Raw genomic sequence first — 13,501 nt, forward strand, 5'->3', positions numbered from 1 at the left:
CCTGTTAAGGGCAGTCAGGCTGTCCTCAGTAGACAGGGAGAGGTCACGAGGAGGGCATTGGGAAGGTGGCCTTCTCAGTAACCCCTCAGGTCAAGGGACAGGAGCCAGGGTTGACCACAGGCTGTGGGCTCAGCTGAGGGTGAAGGGCTCAGCTATCGGCCTAGCTGGGGGATGGCCTCCATCCTCCTTCCATTGTTTGGGGTGAGGGGAGACCGCTGGACTGCCTCTGCACTGGGGACTGGAGGGGTGCAGTGTAGGGCCCTGGTGAGCGTGGGATGCTGACAGGCTGCTCCACTCAGAACCCTTCTCCCTGCTTCTGAAAGACTCTAGGATGACTCAAGTTGCCCAAGTGTGGCCAGGAGCCCAGGACATGCAGCCAGTGGACCCAGGGGCACTGACTGAACAGGGAGGGGCTAGCATGAAAGATTGGTTCTGTTTTCCTGGGCAGGCCTGCCAGACACTGGAGAGGAGGTTACTGGGGCATTTGGGTAGGGCAGCGTGCCCCACTGCTGACCCAGACAGTCAGGTTTCACATACATTTCCTCATGCCCAGGGAGAGCCGGGAGCTGACCTCTGCCCCAGGAAGGGAGCACTTGGCAAGTGTCTGAAAGGGGGAAAGGAGGGCGAGTCCCCTGATAGTTCCCAGAGGGGCAGTCCTAGAGGTTAATGTGGGGGGCCCAGTCTGGGTTCCAGCATTAGGAGGGGTTTCTTTTCCTTTCCTCCATGAAGGCTCCAGACCCCAAGAACTCTATCCAGAAGGCCCCTGTTTGGAGAAGAGACACATCCCTTGGCTCCCAGGAAGCACCATGTTTATTTAATGTAGGATGAAACTGGGGTTCAGCCCCCTCCTTTCCCCTAGGACACACCCAAGACCATGCAGACTTTTATGACAAAGATGGGATTTACAGACCCCTTCTCATGGAGGGCAGAGGGCAAAGGTCCAAGGACTGAAAGACAGGGGCATCTGTGGTCCCAGGGGCTGTATTTTGGCTTTCAGCCCAGGTGCCCCACTGTGCCAGGAATGGGAATGGGCCTCTTCAAAGCTGAACCTCCGCCATGGGGGAGAGGCATCTCCTGGCTGAGGGCCTGTCCCTCCATAGGCCAGGGATCTCAGAAAGCCTCCATGTGGCCACGAAGGGACCTGCTCGTCCCACTGCCCAGTCCTACGTCGGACCAGGGAGTCCTCCCCATCTGCCTTACCATTCCCGGCTGGTTACGGAAGGCACACAGAGCCTGAGTGGGATTCTGGCTCTGCCAGTTCTAAGCTGTGTGGCTCTGGATGGTCACTTTACCTCTCCAAGACTGTCTCCTCCACCACAGTATGAGGACACTTGCCCCCAAGCCCGGTGCTGTTAAGGAAGCCCCAGTGCCATGTGATGCAGGGGAGGGGCTCCACCACCCTGCCACTCTCCCATTCATTTCTGAGACTGGTTCTTCCTCAGTCATGGGACCCGAATCCAAACCCAGCAAGCTCTGTCCCCACCCTCCCACTGACAATTCAGAGATGACACGTGTCAAGATGGCAGCTTTAATCATCTTGGCCAAGGCCCCTCAGGCTCCCTCCGCTGAAGGCCTCCTTGGCCATATACCCACCCCTGACCATGCCTGAACACTTTTCCCAGGTGGCCCCTGCCCTTGGCCACTGACGTGGGAACCTGAGGTCATGTCAGTCTGTGCATCTCCTGGGCGTGGATCCAGCAGCCATGTCAGTCTGTGCATCTCCTGGGTGTGGATCCAGCAGCCCCGAGCCTGCTCTTGCCATCTCCAGCTGCTCCTAGGGGATATGGCTCGGACCCTCTCCCGGGGCAGGGCCAGCGGCAGCAGGAGGCTGGCAGGGGAGGAGTGTCTCCACCACTGTAGCAGGCGTTGCTCCTGGGCCAAGCTTCCTTGTGCTTTGAGGCTGATGGAAGAGCAGAGGTGCTGGGGCAGAGGCCTAGCGCAGGCCCTTGAGGCAGGAGAACCACGGAGAAGGTGGTTTCCTCACAGCACAGACAGGAGGACAGACACACGTGGGCACACGCAGGCTCCACATCCTCCACTGCCGCAGGGGGCATGGCACGGCCCAGTGACCCTTCAAACTTCCAGGTCAGGATGCAAGGGAGAGCCTCCGGGAGTGGACCAGGCCCCGAGCCCCAAACTTCCCAGAAAAAGGAGCCCCAGGCCCGCAGGGGCATCTGAGAGGCTGGCGAGGGGAGCCCCCTCCAAGAGAGGCCATGGCTGACAAGGGGCTGGAGCCAACAAGGAGACTGTGGCGCCAGCTCCCAGAGCACGCTTCTGCCAGCTCTGTGGGCTTCCCCTGTCTCCACATGAGGTACAGGCTGGACAGACGGGTCTTCAGCTAACGCCCACTCCGGTCTGTGAGGGTCGTGGCGCGGCTGCCGCTCCCTTGGGGGCCCATAGGGGAGGTGGTGCTGTTGGCATATGTGTCATAACTGTTGTCCGAACATACAGAGAGCTCATCGGAGACCTCCATGCCGTCGCTGATCTCTGTTGGGCCAGAGGGAGGCAGAATGTGAGTGCAGGAAGGAGAGGGGTGGACAGATGGCTGGCAGATGCGGTGGGAAGGGGTGGCCTGGAGCCACTCCTGGTCAGCCACTAGGAGGAATGAAACCTCGGGTTTCAGGTGTGCTCTCGAGCTTGGCATTCAAGGCCCTTCTCAGTCTCTGCAAACACTCTGGTTGCACTTCAGTCTCCTCTCCCTGGAACTCCACCTTCCAGCCACAGAAAACTATCTGCACCCTCTTAAGCTTGGCACGCATGTGTTTACTCTCCTCAGGGCTTTGCACATATTGGCCTGTCTCCTGGGAGTGACCTCCCGATAACACTTCCTTTTCTTAAAATCTGGCTAAATTCTTCTCATTTCTGTTTTTGCCCCCAGGCTGGGATGGGGCCTCCTCATGACCACCCTGTTCCCCCCTGCCCCACCTGTATTGTCACCGTCTATGGCCCCCATCGGCTGGAGTACTTAAAGGACAGGGATGAGGTCTGGGCATCAGTGTCCCCAGTGGCTGGTACAGTCCTGGACACACAGCAGAGGCTTAGAAAAGGTCTGCTGAGGGGAGCTAAGCACACCCCAAGGGGACTCAGAGCACCTTGGTGGGGCTGAGGGTCCCTGGAGAGGACCTCTCAACCAGGAGTGGGCAGGGGGTGAGGCCTGCGGCGACTCCTCAGGGCCAGTGATGAGAAGGTGCTAGATGAATGAATGGCCTTTGGCACTGCAGAGAGGCGGGGCTTGGGGAGGTGCAGGACCTGACAGGCCCAAGTGCTGGCCTCTTGCCTGCCATTCATGCTACCCGCCCCTCCTGACTTCCCTGGGCCAGGCACAGTGCAGGAGCCTGGGGACTCAAGGTGCCCTGGACGGGCTCCTCCTTCCAGGAGCTCCCCAGTGTCGCCAGAGAGCTGTGGGAGGCCGGGGGAGGCCCTCCAACCCAGCTTCGGTGCTCAGGGAAGGCTCCCAGGAGAAGGAGGGTTTTTGAGCGAGGGTAGGAGGAATTAAGTACCCCAAAGGCAAGAATCTGTGTATCCTCAGCACCTATAACAGGGCCTGGCATGCATCTGTTGAAGGAAGGGATAAACAAAGGAGTGAATAGATGAGTGGATGTTCACACAGTCGCTGGAGCTGGCCCCACTAAACCCACAAGCACCCCCCACTGGGCTCTGGTTCACTCGGGCAGCATTTACCAAGCACCCATCTGGGCCAGGCGTGGCACCAACCCTCACAAGTACTCTGTGAGGGGGAGCTAGCCCATTTTACAGAGGAGGAGACTGATGGTGAGGGAGGTTAGGTAATATGCTCTTGTTCACACAGCTCGGGGGATAAGCTGGGATTTGAATCCAGGTCCATCCAGCTTCTAGATATCTCTCAAATCTCTCCTCTCCTGTTTCCATGCCCACAATTCCCATCTGAATTATTGGTTTCCTTGCCTCCAGCTTCCCCTTCTAACCCACCCTCCACACTCGTTAGAGACTGAATTGTGGGGAATTCCCTGGCAGTTCAGTGGTTAGGACTCTGCACTTCCACTGCAGGGGGGCACAGGTTCGATCCCCGGTCAGGGAACTAAGATCCCATCCCACAAGCCCTGTGGCGCCGACCAAAAAAGAAAAAAAAAGAGGGATTGAATTGTGTTCCCTCCAAATTCGTATATTGAAGTCCTAACCCCAGCATTTCAGAATGTGACCCTCTTTGGAAATAAGGTCATTGCAGATGTAATTAGTTAATATGAGGTCATTAGAGTGGGCCCTAATCCAGAATGACTGGTGTCCTTGTAAAGAGGGGAACTTCGGACACAGAGATGCATCTACAAGGCAATGGGAGAGGCCAGGACCAGATCTTTCCCTCACAGCCCTGCTGACACCTCGATGATGGACTCTTAGCTTTCAGAACTGTGAGACAATACATTTCTGTTTTTAAGCCACCCAGTTTGTGGTACTTTGTTATAGCCCTACTGTAACAAAGACAAATCTGTCTGTGACCTTCCTGTTATTTCAGAACAAAGCCCAAGCTCCTGACCACACACTTGAGGCCGAAGTGCCTCCCCAGTGCCATCTTGGGGTGAGTCAGCCAGAGGCCCTCCCTTCAAGCCGCGTGGAATGATGTTTAGTTCTTGGTGCCCGGCAAGGAGTGTTCCCTCACTCCCTCTGAACACATGCTGTTCCTGCCTTGAATGCCCTTCCTTCCCTCTGCTCGCCCAGCCCTCACCTCAAACCCATCACCCTCCTACCCTTCCTTCCCATTTCAGCTACGTCACCTCCTCACAAAGTGGGCCCCAAAACCTTCCTCACTGCCCCAGGGAACTCTGAACCCCTCTCTCCTCCTTGCACCCCACTCTGGCTCAGTACCCCCATCTATTACAGCTCAGTGACACCTAATTTTCCATGTATGTGTTTATACAGCTGCCTCCTCCATCAATCTGGGAATGTCAACAGGCAGCAAGCAGGGGTGAAATCAACATTTGTGGGGTCTGTGTATGAACCAGCATGGCAGGATGGTCCTCCAGCCCTCCCCCCACCCCTGCGTGTCACCCTTGCCCACTACCCATGGGGCTGACACTGAGCCACAGGACCTGGAGTTGATGGCTGCATGTGGAGGGGTGTGCATTTCTGTGTGTGTATGTGTACGTGTGCCCCTGTACCAGTGTGAGTGTGAAGCTAGGTGGGTATATTGATGTCTGTGCCGTGTCCCTACCTGTATGTGCTGTGTGTGAAATGTGTGCACACACACCCATCTGCATGTGTGAGGTGCAGAGGACAGAGCCCAGAGCCTGACTCAACCTGTCTGCGGAGCTGCACACCTGAAAAGATGAGCTTCTCCTTCATGATGCTGACGTCCCGGCTGGTCCGGTGCACCGCGGCACTCAGCATGATCTGCTCGGGGTTGTAGCTCCGTATGCCACCCAGGCGCCACCTGCAGAGATGGCCCCGTGGGCATCAGGTCCTTCCCCACCTTCCCTTGGAGAAGGGATCCTGCCCACTTCCACAGACTCTCTGGATTTGGCCTGAGAGACCAGCAGGACTCTTGTCCGACTGTACAGACGGGGAAACTGAGGCCCAGAGTAGGGCAGAGCTGGGGCCTGAATCAGAGTCTGCTGACTCTCAGCCAGGGCTCTCCAGCCCTCTTACCTCCAGACCCCTAGATCTGCTCCCCTTGCCCAGGAGGATGGTTAGGGGTTGGTTAGTTATGTGTCAGGTGCCCCCAGTTATACACCTGGACAAATTTGGGGGTGGGGGCTTAGCAGGCATGACTGATGACCCACCCTGGGGTACAAACCAATCTAGGGGAGTCCCAGGTGACGTCGCCTACAGCTCCACCATCAGGACCAGGCTGAGTGAAGCCAGTGAGGAACCCCAGAGAGGAAGTGAAGGAAAGCAGGGAGGGGAGGGGAGACAGCGGGGAGCTTGTCTTATGGGGTCACAAGGCAAGGGTGCTGGAGTGACCTGGGGTGGGGCCTGCTGCTGCTCTGTTCCAACAGCCCTGGAAGAGTGGGGTGCATATTCCCTGGTGGAGAGGGACAGGCCGGAGCGTTACCCCTTTGATGGCTGGGGCAAGGTGGGAGCAAAACTGAATGGGCTGAGAGGTGGGGCTGCATAGGGCGTGCAGGGACCAGGCAGAGCCGGGAGGACTTGGGTTCCTTCGTCCAGCCCAGGGCACAGTTTTTGCTGTTACAGTTCCTCTGAACTAGACCCAAATCCCTGGCCTCTGAACTTAGATTCTTCCTGCAACCTAGACAGAAGGACTCACCAGACCCCCAACCCCACTCAGGGAAGTGGGGAACAGCTTGGAAACAAAAACCCAACCCCCCAGGGCCCGACGCCCTGCTGGAGTTGGTGGAGGGAGCCCAGACTCCACGAGAAGTCAGTTGTTTCCAGATGGGATCAGCACAGCAGAAATGGACAGACAGATGGACAGGCAGACAGGTGGATGAACAGAGCAGACAGACAAGGGGAAAGCAGGAGGCAGAGGGGAAGGCAACCTCTGGCTGGGCTGGCCACCCTACGCATCCTTGAGAACAGCAGTAGGGTCTCTTATTTATCGCTGCGTGCCTGGCACCAACCCCAATGCCTGCTGTGTGGTGGGTGCTGTAAGTATTGTTGAGTGAATGAATGGAAGAATGAGGCCCACAGGGAAATGAACTTCTCCCCCAGGGTCCTGTCCTCCATCAGGCCTTGCCTGACCCCCAGGAAGACGATGATGCCGCCCTGGCTGTATCTTGAGTGGCCCAGCGTGTCTGTGGAGCACCCTGGGGAAGAAGGCCCAGCACAGCACCAGCCAGCACATGTGGACATCTGCCGACTGAGAGGATGGTGGAGGGACCAGGCAAATGGCCCTTTGCTGGGCTCAGTCCTACAGTCAGTGAGCACAGAGTTCCTCCTCCTAGAAGCTGGTCAGTGAAGGTGCCTGACCTAGGAGGGCCCAAGGCACCTGACCAAGGGGAACTTGCATCTCCAAGACCAAGGTCTCATCTTGGAAATTAACGTTAAACCCAGGAGGAAAGTGTCAGGCCCGTGTCTCTGCAGTGAGGTACATCTAGGACAGGAAGCTCAACCACTGGGGGTATTTCCCAGGGGAAAGTGCGGGAGGCTGTGCTCATGGGGGGAGAGCAGTGGGGTGGGAGTCAGAGACAGAAAGTGAAAGAGAGAAAGAGAGAAGAGAGGTGGAGAGAAAGATAAACAGAGTGAGCAATGGGAAAGGCAAACTGGGAGTGGGAGGGCCACAGGTGGCAGGGAGAAACAGGACTTGGTAGGCTGTGCGCCGGGCACCGGGGAAGGCCTTGCCCAAAGTGCCAGGCTGTGGGGGGTGGCCCAGGCAGAGCCCCTCCCCAGAGGGAGACGCTCTGGTGCTGAGAGAGGCCAGGTCAGCAACCTGCAAGGAAATGCTGGTTCCCTGTCTGCGGGGCGGGGAGAGAGCAGAGGGACACACACGGCAAGATGGGGAGAGAGAAGGGAGGACTGCAGGGGAGAGGACGGGAGCAAGGACGGGGAGGAGGCTTCAGGCAGGGGAGGTGTCTGGGAGGGCGACCTGGGCCTAGGGCTCCTCAAGAGGCAGGCTTTCAGAGGGAAGTGGAGAGGGGGCGGTGAGGAGGAGGGAGAAAGAGGAACAGGAGGAGGAGGACCACACCAGAATTACCTGATCAAGTGATAGCTGTGAGATGCCAGAGTGCAGCAGAGAGTGGGGAGGGGGGAGAGAGAGGAGGGACATGCGCCGGATCAGAGCAGTATGGGACAGAGAGAGAACGTCAGTCAAGAGTAAAACCGCAGCCTGCTGCTTCACGGCTGGGTTGGGGCCCCGCCTGGCCCTAAAACCTCCCCAGGACCAACCCACTCCCGCTGCGACCGCCACCCCCAGCTGTCGTCCTGAAGGGTGGGTGGGGAGGCCTGAGCCCGGCACGAGTGCTGTGGAAACCTGTGCCCTGGGTGACAGGCGGGGAGACAAGCCTAGAGAGGAGCCCCCCTGGAGCTAAAACTCACCAAAGAGTCTACACAGCAAATCCTGGCCCAGCTTGGCTCTGGGCTCCCAGCTGGGTGCCCATTCCAGAAGCCACTGGGCTCTGGCTGAGGGGAACGGGCTGGGGGCTACAGGGAGGCCTCCTTCTCCCCAGAACAGGGTGGTCTGGTCAGGACATCTCCGGGCCGAGGGCTCAGGAGGACGTTCACCTGGCTGGGGTGGGAGCTGGCCTGTCTCGGGCAGGGAAGGCCACGGAAGGTGGTCAGGGCCTACTCACTTCTGGAGCACGAAGATGCCAACGATCAGGATGAAGGAGATCAGGTCGGCGGTGACCCACATGAGACAGTACTCGTCCGGGGGCTGTGGACAGATGGCCCACGACCAGCTTCCAGTCACGGCTGGTCCAGACCAGGGCTCCAGACCAAGGGCCCATGGGCAGGAGGATCACACGTCACCATCAGGGAGGGGCAGAGGAGGACCTGGAGGGGGCTTGGGGGCTTGAGGTTATATTTTGTAGGAGTGGGCCTGTGGTTTGGGGGTGGGGGTGTGTGTGTGTGTCTATGTGTGTAGGATAAAAGAGATCTGTGCAGTGTTCACTGTAGAGGTGGTGTGTTTTAAACCTAGAGGATGTATGTGCTTAAAGGGGCTTCATGCAAGAACCAAAATATGAAAGACAAATAGATGAATGAGAGGGTGTGACGTGACAAGCAGGTGCGCAGGTGGGTATGTGAAGAGGCATGTGGCATCCGTGTGCATGTAAGAGTACCTGTCATTGTAGGGTGTGCAGCGTGGGAGCTTGCCCTCCAGGGGACCACAGAGGGGGGCCCAGCAGGACAAAGCCTGCAGAGCAGCCAGGCCTCGCACCCCCTTGACCTCAGGTAAACTGGGGAGGAGGGGCAGGGGTGGGCCAGAGGCACTTTTTGCTGTTGGTCAGTTCCTGTGGCCTGAAAATCAGACTGTGCTCATAGCTACTGCTGCCAGTCTGTTATTTCATCTCATTCCGAGCTGAGCCTTCAGAGGTTTTAAAAGACAATGGGTGGGTGGATGGAGATAACCACCCAAAACCTAGATCTGATTCACTGACACGGCATCATCTTAGCCATAATGAGACCCTCCATCTGCCTTTCATGACCTCAGGGAAGTGGCAGTGGGAGCACAGGAGGGAGGTCAAGGGCTCCGCAAGCCCCCTGGTTGGCAGAGCTGGGACTGGAACGCAGGCCTGTCTTCAGGTGCTCAGTCGGTCAACCAACCGAAAACTGGTTTTGTTGGCTGTAATCTCTGAGCAGATTTTAATGTTCCCTATTTTTGCCCCGTTGCCCTCTTTTCCCAATGACCTCCCTTCCTTTAAAACAAAATATAATAATCTCCAAACCCCCCAAAAACCCAAGTAGTTGTTTATCTGTCTAGAGCCTTTGGTGCTTTTCCCCATGTGGCTCAGGCCAAGGTTCCTCCTACCCCCCAGACCTTGGTGCAGGCCCCAGAGGTCAGGAGAGTCCTCTTCATGCCTCAAGCCTGTCCCCTCAGGTGCTCCCCCCACCCCTGAGACCTCACCAGAGAGAGCCCGGGTGTGGAGCCTGCCCCCCAGCCCTGGAAGCCATAGGCAGCTCTCTGGACCCCCAACAATCCCCAACTCACCATGATCCAGAGGGGGGAGGGCACCTGGGATAAGGTGTGGGAGTTGTCAGAGGTGACAGACGGGACCCCCGCGCACCACAGCAGGGAGAAGAGCCACGGGGCATTGACCGTGTAGAGGTTCACGCTCAGGTTCCAGGATGCATAGTCCCTGTGGGGCAGGGACAGAGGCTGGTCGGCCCTTTGGCCAGTGTGGGAAGCCTGTAAAGCATGGCCCTTCACAACCTCACGCCGTCCTCAAAACTGTCCCTGGAGGAAGGAAACTCCGCTCTCAGAGGGCCAAGCTCACATACAAACCCAGGTCTGCCTGATGTTCTCAACCTCTCCTCTTTGAACCCTGAGCCTCTGTGTCCAGTCCTCTGGGTGAGCCTGGCAGGATGGGGTGGGCACCTGAGCTCCTGGCGGGACACCTGAGTGTAGCGCAGGTTCAGCCGCTGGATGTGGCCTCTCCGCAGGCTGGCAGCTGCCTCCTTGGAGCCCGATGTCTGCTGGAAGCCGGGAGCCACCTTCTGCACGAAGGGCCTCTGCCTGTCAGGCAGCCACAGGACCTGCAGGCGGGAGAGGAGCAGCCTCTGATTTCCCTTCTGTAAAATGGGGTTAGGGTGTCTATCCCTCGTGGAGCACCTGGAGGGGTTAAAAGAGGCGGGACCTGGCACGCAGTGAAAGCTTTCAGGTAGTAATCACCTCCGGCCAAGGCTGGGAATTGCTTTGGCAACACCTCAGGAAGTTTCCCCTCCAGACCCTAGTCAGGACAAGACCGATAACGCCCCAAATGTCAACTACTGTGCATGTGGCCACCAGCGTCTAGTGTGCTGTCGTAGTTGGTATCGTATTTTTCTGATCCCCAGGTATCATGTAGGTAACACTTCATGGAAGTACCATGTTCCGAAGAATCTGGCCCTGCTCCTGCCCTTTGAACGTTTTATTTTTTTTCCTTTGTACATTTTAAACGACTTTCTTGTTTCCCTCTTGGCCCCATGATGACCCTGTCAGGGAGGCGTGGGGCATGCTACCCTCATTTCACAAATGTGGAACCCTGAGGTCTGGAGAGGGGACACAGTGAGTTTACCGCTTGAGCGGGACTCCAGGCAGGCCTGGTCTCCCTGCGGGTGGGGCAGGGCTGGGCGGAGCTCAGCGCCTTGGGGACAGAGCTGGGTGCGACTGGGCTGCAGGGCCTCACCTGGTGCTGGGGGAAGCCCGAGCGACTGGGCTGCAGGGCCTCACCTGGTGCTGGGGGAAGCCCGAGCGCAGCAGGGCCTCCAGCGTGACGTTGAGGAAGCTGCCGCGGTAGGGGTGCTCCCGCGGCGGGTCACGCAGGTTGAGCAGCAGTGTGGCATTGCCCTTGGCCAGCTCCAAGAGCTCCATTAGGCTGCAGATGGACTGGTTTTGGGCCTCCCTGTGGTCGGACGGTGACAGGGAGCTGGCCGTCCAGAAGGGGTCCGTCTGGCAGAGACAGGGACACACGTGGTTGTCTCACCAGTCCGATGGAGCCTCCACATGCCTTCCTGGCTATGGAACTTGGAGACGACTGAGCTGCCAGTGTCGGCTGGTGTGTGCAAGTCAGGCACATTGAAGGCTGGGGCCCTGTGGGACCTCTAGGAGAACCCAACCATAACCTCTCTATCCCAGTCTGCTTGCCAAAAGAATGATTTGCTTGGAACATATCTCAGACCCCAGTCCATTTTTCTCTCAGTAGTGTTTCAGACCAGCGAACCAACTTCCTCTAGAGTTTTACAGTGTTAACGATTTTAACTATTAACTATTATAATCAAAATCAACTTCTTCTGGTAGGGGAGGCAGAACCAGAACAAGTAGTGACAGCCATGATATCTGGGCTGCAGTGGCAGGAGCCCAAGGAGGCGGCCAACCAGCCTGGCTGTGAGTCAAGGAAGCTCGGCGTGTGAAGGTCACCTGAGCTGAGGGCTGCCCCTGGCCCTCTCCATGGAGTCCCTGACCATGCTTTCCATGCCTAGGACTGGGACAGGTGCTGCCAGACCTTCAGGAACCACTGGCCAGCATTGAGCCTCTGCAGCAGGGTCCAGTTGAGCATGGAGGCGGGCCTGCGGGCGAGCTCCGGGAATTCCTCCTCCACGTTGGTGGTGCGGCGCAGGGTGGCGTCGTGCATGAGGAAGGGCACGCCGTCCAGGCTGTGGGAGGGTGGGGCCACGGAGTCAGTGCCCACCCAGGTCCCTCACCCGCTCCTCCCACACGCTCCTCCCCACCCACTTACACCAGCCCACCTAGGGACCCAGGCCCGCTCTGCACGTCTTTGGGCCTCAGGTTCCCCATCTGCATAGGGAAGTCAGTGGGCGGTAGGCAAATCTCTCGGTTCTCTCTGAGGGTCAGATGGGGGTGGGCACTGCTGAGGAGGGAGGGCTGAGTGTGTTCTCTCGGCAACCCTGGGAGGTAGAGGCTATCTCATTTGATAATGGGGAAACTGAGGCTGGAGACAGAAGTATCAAACTCAAGGCCTACCAGCCAGTAAGTGGCGGAACCTGGCTTAGAACCCAGTCCCTGTGATGCCATAATGAGAAGAGTGCAAATGCAGGCCCCTTTGACAAGTTCCACCCTGCTATCATCCTGGTCTACCCCACTGCTGGGGCTGCCAGTATCCCCATAAGGTGCCTTAGCGTGAAACAGTAAAAGGCACCTGTGCTCCCCCTCCTCAAGGCATTTTTCTACTATCTGCTAGAAAGCTTTGATAAATACACAATTCTATAATGTCTACAATGGGAACGGTATCCTCACACTGTGGTACCCCTGTTCAGTACCCTGCCCCCCTCCCCTTCTCAGACATGATGTTATCAGATCTGTATGGACACTTCTTGCCCTTTATACAAACACATACTTATATATCTACATGTAGAAATTGTATAGATCACTTTTATGTGGTCTTTAAAAATATAATTGACATCACCGTGAACGTATCACTCTGCACCTTGCTGATTTCACTCATCAGAGTGTTTGCGCTCCATCTTGCTGAGCCATATAGATCTAGTCTTTCCATTAAGTGGATCTGTGGCAGGACTCCAGGTCCCTACCTCCACTCTGCTTGAATCAAGTGTCTGTTTTTTTCTCTATTTTATATCCTGGAGTATGGCACAAAATCTATTTGCATAAACATGGTGCCTGCCCTGCAGTGGACAGTCCAAGCCTCTGCTCTCCCATCTCTAAGACTCTGGGACCAAACAGGTCTCCAGCAGAGACCCGGGTGTGGTTGCATGGAGGAGGAGAAGAGGCGCTGTCCTCCCAAGCCCCACGCTTACCTGATGGTGATGTCAGCCTGGAGTCCATACAGCTTCTGCTCTAGGGCCTTCCTGAAGGACATCAGCGTGTGCTCTGGGGCCAGCTGGAGAGGAAGGTGGTGGTGAGGGAGAGCCAAGCTTTAGCTCATGCGCCGCTCCCCAACCCACAGAAAATCTTCCACGTTGGGAGGCTGGGGTGGACCTGGTTCTAATTCCCACTCCTCTAAGCAGTAGCTGTGGAGCCCTGGGCATCCACGCAGCTTCTCTGAAGCTCAGTTTCCTCATCTGTTAAATCATGCCTACCTCATAGATTTTTTTGGTGGGGGGGGGAGAGAGAAGCAGGGATGGTTAGTGTTGATGTATCTAAATGTGGGGGGTGGAGGCCTTTTTTACAGTCTTCTGCCTCTATGCAGTCTTGGGCTGGGCTGAATGCCAAGTTTTCTCCTGGTTACACCTTGAGTCCAGGTGGAGATCCCCAAGGGAGAGGACAGGGTAGATAGCATGGCAGAGTTTCAGTGGGGTGACTGGTTTCTTCATCTATACAGACATGACAAGACCATCTCCTAGACTGTTATAAGGATTAAAAGCCCCTAGCACGTTGCCTGATATACAGTAAGTGCTTAATAAATGACAACTGTTACCCTATAGCATATACATCAGAAAAGCCTAGTTCTAGTCCTGA

The 13,501-nt window shown here is 56.9% G+C and overlaps 1 protein-coding gene across 11 annotated transcripts in view; it reads right to left on the minus strand.

Moving 5' to 3' along the window:
* Positions 1 to 1,514: 1,514 nt before the first annotated feature.
* Positions 1,515 to 13,501, minus strand: part of GDPD5 (glycerophosphodiester phosphodiesterase domain containing 5) — a 91,338-nt gene continuing 79,351 nt past the window's right edge. For 6 of the 11 annotated variants that reach the window (XM_082343173.1, XM_082343168.1, XM_082343171.1 and 3 more), the window contains 9 exons: positions 12,841 to 12,923; positions 11,571 to 11,721; positions 10,799 to 11,017; positions 9,965 to 10,122; positions 9,578 to 9,725; positions 8,220 to 8,302; positions 7,625 to 7,639; positions 5,292 to 5,404; positions 1,515 to 2,487 (listed from right to left, as the gene is read on the minus strand). In XM_082343173.1, the coding sequence (XP_082199299.1) occupies positions 2,339 to 2,487; positions 5,292 to 5,404; positions 7,625 to 7,639; positions 8,220 to 8,302; positions 9,578 to 9,725; positions 9,965 to 10,122; positions 10,799 to 11,017; positions 11,571 to 11,721; positions 12,841 to 12,923 (1,119 nt within the window). In that variant the 3' untranslated portion in view covers positions 1,515 to 2,338. Of the gene's footprint in view, positions 2,488 to 3,500; positions 3,556 to 5,291; positions 5,405 to 7,624; positions 7,640 to 8,219; positions 8,303 to 9,577; positions 9,726 to 9,964; positions 10,123 to 10,798; positions 11,018 to 11,570; positions 11,722 to 12,840; positions 12,924 to 13,501 lie in introns of all 11 variants that reach the window. The other 5 variants (XM_082343174.1, XM_082343176.1, XM_082343178.1 and 2 more) reach the window with 4 other exon arrangements.

This window comes from Balaenoptera borealis (assembly GCF_965194805.1).
Source record: "Balaenoptera borealis genome assembly, chromosome: 11".
NCBI classification, from domain to species: Eukaryota; Metazoa; Chordata; class Mammalia; order Artiodactyla; family Balaenopteridae; genus Balaenoptera; species Balaenoptera borealis.